The sequence below is a fragment of the Melopsittacus undulatus genome, chromosome 4, assembly GCF_012275295.1.
Source record: "Melopsittacus undulatus isolate bMelUnd1 chromosome 4, bMelUnd1.mat.Z, whole genome shotgun sequence".
In the NCBI taxonomy this organism is placed as follows: Eukaryota; Metazoa; Chordata; class Aves; order Psittaciformes; family Psittaculidae; genus Melopsittacus; species Melopsittacus undulatus.
Window position 1 is genome coordinate 13,874,481 of NC_047530.1, and position 8,499 is coordinate 13,882,979.

At 52.1% G+C, this 8,499-nt stretch overlaps 1 protein-coding gene across 2 annotated transcripts; it reads left to right on the forward strand.

Annotated features, from left to right (window-relative positions):
• Positions 1-4,272: 4,272 nt before the first annotated feature.
• OTX2 (orthodenticle homeobox 2) lies at positions 4,273-8,279 on the forward strand. Of its 2 annotated transcripts, none has more exons than XM_005152350.2 (3): positions 4,273-4,463; positions 4,863-5,014; positions 6,381-8,279. In XM_005152350.2, the coding sequence occupies exons 1-3, from the start codon at positions 4,367-4,369 to the stop codon at positions 6,999-7,001; spliced, it is 870 nt and encodes a 289-aa protein (XP_005152407.2). In that variant the 5' UTR covers positions 4,273-4,366; the 3' UTR covers positions 7,002-8,279. The 2 variants fall into 2 exon arrangements, with proteins under 2 accessions (XP_005152407.2, XP_033918106.1); XM_034062215.1 differs by having other exon boundaries at positions 4,367-4,463; positions 4,842-5,014; positions 6,381-7,001.
• The last annotated feature ends 220 nt before the right edge of the window (positions 8,280-8,499 follow it).

An 8,499-nucleotide genomic window follows, 5' to 3' on the forward strand; every position in this document is an offset into this window, starting at 1 on the left:
GGCCCCGCACCCTCCACTCCCCAAATATTTACTTATATATTCTAATATCTTTTGGTGGTGTTTTTACCCTTTTTTTTTTTTTTTTTTTTTTTTGCTGAGCCCCCTTTCCCAGGGTAATCCGTTAACGCCCTCGCTGCTGCCCATCACATTAATTTCTGCAATGACTTCATCCTCTCTGCTCCACAATGTATATTTTTTAACCGAGCAGGTTCTTTTAATGTATATTCTAGTGTCATTTCGGTGGCTGTTATTTCTCGCTTGATTGTCCCCCCGGTACAGCAGCGGCCTGTTTTTTCCTCCCCCTGTTGTGTGTTTTTATTATTTTCCCCCTGGCTTAGATGTGTCAATCACTCTCTCCCTGCCATTGGTTGGAGAGTTTGCGTCAAAAAGTTGCCAGAGAGGCTCTTTCTCAGCAAAGCTTCCCGAGAGAGGTAGAGACCTCAGCTCCAACGCACACTGCCACTATTATTAAAAATAAAATCACTCGACCAGATTCAGCACCGGCCAGCTCTGTATGTACCGAACCCAGACCCCGAGCATCCCTGCATCCCTCTCCTGCACCGTTTCCTCCCCTTTCTCCCCATTTATTCTTCTTTTTCAAACAGTTTTTTCCTCCCCCCTCCCTCCCCCCCGAAGTCGTGGGCTTGTGCATGCGGCAGCTCTCTAACCTCCCGCTTTGTGCTTTCTCTCCCAGCTCGGCCCGAGCCCTGATTTTGGCGAGGAGCCTGGGCTCTCCCACCCATCGCCCCAACCCTGCCCGCGGCTCCGGCGAGTCTCGCAGGTAAGTCCGATCCGCTCTCTCCATCTTTCCTGTGGGCGCTGGGTGGGCGGAAACACGGGGGAAGGAGAATTTAAATTAATATTATTATTAATAGTAGTATTATTTTATTATTCTTTAAAGGAGGCTGTGTGCGGGGGTCACTGTGTCGGTAGTTGTGAGCCGGAGGGGAGCGGGCGGCTGCCCGGGGAGGCCTGGCCGGGCTGAGAGGAGGCAGAAGGCGGCCCCGGGCCAGGGGCAGCCGAGGCCGGCGGGACCGCTCGGGCCTCGGCGGGGACCGGGAGCTGCCCGGTGAAAGGCAAAGGGCCAAAGCAGAGGAGCGGGAGACGCGTCCCCCGCCTCCCCGGCCGTCCCTGGGCTGTTCCGCACATCGATTTCGTTTGGTACATGATTTATTTTTATTTTTTTTTCGGCCTGATCTTTTGGCCTTTAGTTATTCCCTGACGCCAAGGTGGACTTTCAAAATTAGCTATAACCGGGAATAAATTTCCCCTCTCTTTCGGCTCCTACCTGAGACACCCCTTCCTCCTTCTCCTGACGACTCAGCAAAGTAATTTTGCGAAGGTGTTTTTGAGCACCCGCGGGCGGAGGGAGAACAGAGCTGGAAATAGCAGGGAGAGAAAACTCCGAGGATTTGAGGTCAGAGCTTCACGGCTCAGTGTTGGTGAAATGGATGGCAAGAATCGACATCCAGGTCGGCGAGGGGTTGGAGCTGTTTTCCACCTCCTTTGCCTTATTATTATTCATATTAATATTATTATTATTTTTTTTTTTAAGCCGTGGGAAAGCGCGTCCCAAAGACACCGACTGCACATAACGCGCACCGCTCCGCGCCCCGGCTTCTCTTCTCTAAATTTCACAAAGAGAAAGTCGGGAAAGTCCTTGTGCACCTGCGCAAGTTTCTTGTGAGTTAAAACCCTCCGTCGTTGCAGAGTTTTATTTAGATTTCGGCTCCCCTGAGAAGTTGGGCTTCATTATTTATTTGTCCTGAAAAGATGTAACTCTAGTTTAAAAAAAGAAAAGAAAAGAAAAAGATTAAAGAGTGGTTAAATCCGCTGCCGGGTAGCTTGGAGGAGGCCGAGGAAGGTCAGGCGGCTCCGCGCCCCAGGTGGACCTCTTTCCACCGCTCCTGGCCGGCCGCTTCGTTTGCCCGCTGCGGAGCTGGGCCGGCGGGCGCGGAGCTGGGCTGAGGTTCGTAGGGGAAAGCGCAGGGGGCTGCGCTGCAAAGCCAGTAACGGCTCTATCCCCACAGCTCTCGCACAAGGGGGAAAATTCCGTGTTGGAAAATATCAACCCAAACCCTCCCTCCACGAGGGGAAAAAAAAAAAAAATCAAAAAGATGCAAGAAGGGCGGCAGAGCCCTTAACGGGCAGGAAACCGAGCTCTCGTTTGCAAAATAAACCAAACCAAATATCCTTTTCTTTCTCGGCACCTTCCTTCCGCCGCGGAGCCTCTCCGCTCTGCTCCGCGACTAGGCGCAGCCCCCCCTGTGCCGCCCTCAGCCAAGGGCAGAGGCGCAGCCTGCGCGCTCGGCCGCGGATCGCCGCCTTACATTAATCAGCCCCAGCGATCAGTGGAGCCGGGGCCGGTGGCCCGTAATTAGGGAGCGTGTGCCGCCCGGATTATCTCGTTAGTTTATCAAGAAAACATTTATTATAATTAATTCTCGGACGGGGTAATTATTATTGAGCGAGGGCAAAGCAACTGGTAGCCGGGATCTTTGCGGAGCAGAGCGGGGGGGAGGAGGAGGGGGAAAGGTGACAGATTGCGGAGCGGAGCCGTTGCTCCGCGGGCTGCGGGGCTGCCACGGGATGCGCGGCCGCGGGCAAGCGGCTCCGCGGGCGGCCGCGCCGGGCTGGCGCCTCGGCGTGATGTCGCCGGTTTAAACGAAGTGGAGGTTTAGGATTGGGGGGTTTTGCTGCTGTTGTTTTGGGTTTTTCGTTTGTTTGTGGGGTTGGTGTTTTTTGGTTTGTTTTGGTTTTGGTTTGGGTTTTGGTTGTAGTGGTTTTTTTAGGAGCTGGTAGCGATGATTTTTTGTTTGTTTGCTCCTCGTTAAACGGGCAGCAAACACAAGCTTTCCTCTCCTGCTCATCTTGCGGTAGCAAAAATTTGGCGGTCGAAGCCTCCTCGACCTCGGTGCGGAGCGGGGCTCGCCCCACCCGCAAAGCCGCCCCTCTTCAGCTTCCCCTCGGGGAGCGATGTTAAAAGCGGAGCCCGACCCTGCGCTCCCCGTGGTCAATGCGAGCCCGCTCCCCCGCTCAGCGCATTTAAAGGCGGCAAAGCGCTTCCCCGAGGGGAAAAGTGGGAATTCCGCTCTGCAGATACCCAGCGCCAGCTGGGCCGGGCGGACACCGGGGGTCCCGCAGGAGCCCCTCAGCAGCGTGCAGCCCTCCCGGGGCAGCGGCCCCGCTCCCGTGTGCACTTATTAACTGAAACACGGGATTTTGGGATTGTTGTCGAAGAAAGTTGTGCTAGAGTTCGTTTTTCCGACGGCTGCCGAGAAAGACGGAAAGGGCGAGATTTTGTCCCAAAAGTAAAAAAAACATCCACAAATATATATTTTTTTCCATGTGAGAACAGTCTTAATCCTTTCAAGAGCTCCAGGTTGTCCCCTTGGCGGCCGTTTCTTTTGGGGAGTGATTGTTTGGGTGCCCCTCACTATCGCTGCAGGGAGCCCGGGGCAGCAAGCGGGGACTGGGGGAGCCGGGCCGGGGAAGCCGTTCGCCCCAGGGCCGTTCCCCACTACCGAGGTGTTTGTTTAGCTTCAGCTCAGTCATCAAGAGTTTCTTAAAAGCCTAATAAATCTGTTACTTGCCTCCAAATCTAATTACCCAGAGTACTAATTAGGTGCAAATGGCCGGTGGAAATTACTGCAGACTTGATCTGATGGAGGTAGAGCAGAAAAGTTTGTCTCTTCCAAAGCGGGCATTTGAGCTCTGAAATGCAGCAACGTCGGGGGGAAGGGGAAAAGGGGGGAGGTTTGACTGCTGCCCAAACCTGGGATAATTAAAGTCCTTGCAAGAGACTAGGGGAGAGATAGGTTTCTTGAATTGTTTCTTTGTTTCTCACCCTTGGGCTTTGTTATCTGCATTATTTATTTAGCCGAGGGGTTCTTTGTGTCTGCCAATGGCCCCAATCAAGTTTTGCTTGAGACAATTAGCCGATGCCCGGCCGAGAATCCTATGCAAATGCCCCCTGCTGCCGTACAATGCGGGCAGTTGAAGGCATGGGGGGTTTTGTTCGGGTAATAATTACTGGCTGGGATGTACCCCCCTCCTTCCTTCCCCTCCTAGCCCTTTTTTGGGGGGAGAGATGCGTTTATCTAGTCAGTCTCTCCCAGCTCCCAAATCCTGCTGGGGTCCGGTTCGACGAGCTGACGGATTGTCGGGGGAAGGCAGCGGGGACAAAAGCTGGGGAGCAGCGAGGTGGTCTGACACCCCCCCTTCCCTCCCTCCTCCTCTCTCCTCTCCGCAGGACCCGGCTACCCCCCCGGTCCCCCAGCACCGCCCGGGGCAGGCAGGGCGCTCTCTCGGGCGGCTCCCCCTCGCCCGGATTTCGGCCAACTCTCCTCCCCGCCACAACTTTAGCATGATGTCTTATCTTAAGCAACCACCTTATGCAGTCAATGGCCTGAGTCTCACAACCTCGGGGATGGATTTGTTGCATCCTTCCGTCGGTTATCCTGGTAAGCCACGCTTTTCTTCTCCCCACCCCCTTTTTTTTTGCCCCACGGAGGAGGTACGACATGCCCAGGGATCGGATTGCTGGGGTAGGTGGGTTGCGTGGGATTCCCCTTTTTCCCTTCTACCTCACCGTCAACTTCTTATCTAGAAAAAGGTCTGCAAAAAGAGGACCTTGTTCTATCTGGGGGAGGTGGGCGGCAGATACTTCAGCCCCATCCTGGGGAAATGGGGAAGAGGCATTGGAGGTGGGGTTGCTGCACAGTGGTGGCTGAGGACTGGGGTAGGATCGCCCAGAGGCAGGAGAGGAGGTATTGGGATACCCCGGGAGGGGGGAGCTGGAGGGATCACACAGGGCTGAGGGGCTGCTGAGTGACAGCCAGGGCCTCTGCCTTCTTTCTCAGCTACCCCCCGAAAGCAGAGACGGGAGCGCACGACCTTCACCCGGGCACAGCTGGATGTGCTGGAGGCACTTTTCGCCAAGACCCGCTACCCAGACATCTTCATGCGGGAGGAGGTGGCTCTGAAAATCAACCTGCCCGAATCCAGAGTGCAGGTAGGAAACCGGGTGGCACCGGACCTGTCCCCCACCTCCATCCCGGTGGGGAGGGTTTGGGCTGTCCTGTGCCTGGCAGGGAGGTGAGTGGGCTGTTGTAGGGGATGTGATCAGTCCTGGAGCAAAATCAAGCTCCTGTGAGGTGAAGTAGGCTCATAGATGTGGGTGCTGGGAATGTGGGGGGTAGAGTGGCAGTTAGCTTATCCAGGGCTGAAGTGTGGACCCCCCTTCTTTCCTGTGCTTTGAGGGGGAAGTCATGCAGCTCCTGGATCCAGATCCTGAGGCATTCCTCTCTGTCCCTCCCAGCCCCTTGGCCCTTCTGAGCTGCAGAGAACTCCCCAGCATCTCCAGACCCCCACACTGTTCCTTGACCCAGGTGCCAAATCCCAGCCTGCCCTGCAGGAGCTTGGGACCCCTGCAGAAACCGTAAAGGATCCCCTCCTTCCCCATGGATCACCACATCCTTGGAGTAGTGCCAGACTGTGATCCCCTTTCACACCAATACAGACTGAGGGCTTCCTCTGCCTTTGAAAGGACTTTGATGGGAAGCCTTGGTAGAGCGGACCCCTTTCCTGGGGCTGGGCTGTGTCTCCTCTGCAAGCAGCTTGCAGGGGCCCAATCCACATAGCATTTTGGAGGTGCTATTGCCAGGGCAGAAGCATCCTGCCCCCAGCACAGATCCAGAACACCCCTGCAGCTGGTTCAAGGCAGCTCCAAAGCCATCCCTCCTGCTTGTCTCCCTGTCAGGCTTCCCAAAGCTGAATCGTGCCATGCCCCAGCATACAGCCCAGGACCAGGATCCCCATATACCAAGTCCCATCCTTCTCCCCATAAACCTCCAGAGCACCTCTCCTCCACAGGTCCAGCCCCCTTGCTCCTGCTAAGAGAGGGTGAGCTGGGCTGGAGAGACAGCCCTGGCTGTGGGGGTAAGAGTAGAAAACCTATTTAGAGGGTCAATGAAGCATCCCCCACCAACCCCTGCCTCTGTTTCCCTAATTGTTCCCTCCCTTTCTGTTGCTCTATTGTTTCTAATTAAGGGCTTGACTTCAATAGGCCTTGAATTGTGATTCCTGGGGGTCCCTGTCTGGCAAACAGCAAATAAGGGAGCACTTCCCCCCAAAAGTGACCTTATTAAGCAGTTTGATTTGCCCATTTCCACTTGTTATTACTGCTAATGATCTCAGGGAGGGGGAGCCCCGGAGCTTTTCTTTGCAGCAGCCTGCAGCCCTGCGCTTGCTGGGGGTACTTTTAATTCCCCCCTCCCTGGTGAGGTCTCCCCGCTGTCATCTCTTTCCCTCCTTGAGTTTGCCTGCACATCCCTAATATGAGGCTTTTTCTTTCTCCCTCCCTGTCTCTCAATTGCAAGGTATGGTTTAAAAACCGCCGAGCCAAGTGCCGGCAGCAGCAGCAGCAGCAGCAGAATGGGGGCCAGAACAAGGTACGGCCAGCTAAAAAGAAAAATTCACCAGCCCGGGAAGTGAGTTCGGAAAGTGGGACCAGTGGGCAGTTCACTCCCCCCTCCAGCACCTCGGTCCCCACCATTTCCAGCAGCAGTGCTCCTGTATCCATCTGGAGCCCAGCATCCATCTCCCCACTCTCAGACCCCCTGTCCACCTCTTCCTCCTGCATGCAGAGATCTTATCCTATGACCTACACTCAGGCATCAGGCTACAGTCAAGGATACGCTGGCTCAACATCCTATTTTGGAGGGATGGACTGTGGATCTTACTTGACCCCTATGCACCACCAGCTTCCCGGACCAGGAGCCACCCTGAGTCCCATGGGTGCCAATGCGGTCACCAGCCACCTCAACCAGTCTCCAGCGTCCCTCTCCACCCAGGGCTATGGAGCCTCCAGTTTGGGCTTTAACTCCACCACTGATTGCTTGGATTATAAAGACCAAACCGCCTCCTGGAAGTTAAACTTCAATGCTGACTGCTTGGATTATAAGGACCAGACATCGTCATGGAAGTTCCAGGTTTTGTGAAGAACCTTTGTGATAACAAGAGAAATCGTGACGAGAACGAACAGGCTGGGTTGAACACTCCAGTTTTAGTCAGGTTTTGGTTAAATTAAAGAGAAAAATAACTCCACGGACAAACAAACGAACAAACAAACTGACAGCAACAAGAGGGGGACTGTGTTGGTGTTATCCTGTTCAGACTTATCTCCTGCTCAGACGCTCTGGAAAAGGAATAATAAAGAGGAAAAAAGAGGAAGAAGGCCTTAAATGGACAGATCATCTAGTGAGCAGAAAACGGACAGACCCATCTGTGTTCTTTCTAGTTTTAGGCAATTGTTGGGTTTCTTTGTTTGGAAGAGGTGGGAGACCACCTCACCTACAGGCCAGTTTAAAAAAAAAAAAGAAAAAAAGAAAAAAAAGTCTAGGTTTTTATTTCTTTTTTTTTGTGTGTGTGTGTGTGGAAAGATCCTTCACCCAGAGGTTTTCAATGTGTTAGCCAACCCTTGGTTAAAGTATTTGCAATGGACAACATCTCTCTTTTTCTCCCTCCCTCTTTCTTTCGTTCTTGAGCTCATCCAACTGCTTCACACCCAACTTGCTCAAGTTGGCACCCAGAGAACTTGGTTCAGGGCTGTGTGGGTTGTGTGACTGATTGTCCTAGCTGCACTACTTTATTTAAAGATTAAAAAAAAAAGAAGATAATGTTCATAAGGAGTCAATATGTAGTTTTTAAGAGACAATCAGTGTGTGTCTTATATAAATGGTACATCTGTGGTTTTTAATCTGTGCTAGACTTCAAAACTGTGATCTCCTGTATTGTATGCAACTATGAACTCCGCACCAGCGGGAGTTCTGCTGTGATTTAAATAGGTTATAATTATAAGTGAAATTCAGAGCAACTGAATTACCTATTATCATCTTTAAAAAATAATTGAAAAATATATATTAAAAAAAAAAGAAAAAACCCTCAAAAACACGATCGCCTTTCACCCAAGGTGAACTGCACTGAAACTTTTTACAACAAACTGTCTCTAAATGAAAGAGGAAAGACCGAAAAAACCCAACCCGAGGACATTAAACTCCTCTGGAGCTCACTTACTGCTGGCCATGCTAGTAGTAACCATCAAATCCAACAGGACTTTGGGCAGTTGCTCTGACCTGGATGAATTTAAACCAAGAAATTAATTGTCATTTATGCTTGCAGATGTTGACTGAAAAAAAAAAAAGATATATATGCATAAACCTTTTTTTTTTCCTGGATTTGGCAGATATGTATAATTATATTAAAATGGTTCTAGCACACCTGATGGTTGTCTTCCATTTTAATTGCATCCAGCAAGTGATGGAAAGAAGCGATGCCATCTACCGTGGGGATTTCTCAGCTGTGGCTGGGACCAGGAGGGTCCGGCTGCTTCTACAGGGCTGAGATGAAGGGGTTTGGCCAACAGCTCCCCAGGGTGAAGGAAGCAAAAGTAAGGGTGGGATTATTTTATTTTATTTTTTTTTCTAAGGAAAAAAACAT

Excerpts from the sequence above, each read along its gene's own strand:
- OTX2 (XM_034062215.1), top strand. The coding sequence starts at position 4,367 with ATGATGTCTTATCTTAAGCAACCACCTTATGCAGTCAATGGCCTGAGT. Across the intron at positions 4,464-4,841 it reads TCCTTCCGTCGGTTATCCTG|GGCCTCTGCCTTCTTTCTCA; the intron begins GTAAGCCACGCT and ends AGTGACAGCCAG. Across the intron at positions 5,015-6,380 it reads TGCCCGAATCCAGAGTGCAG|GTATGGTTTAAAAACCGCCG; the intron begins GTAGGAAACCGG and ends CTCAATTGCAAG.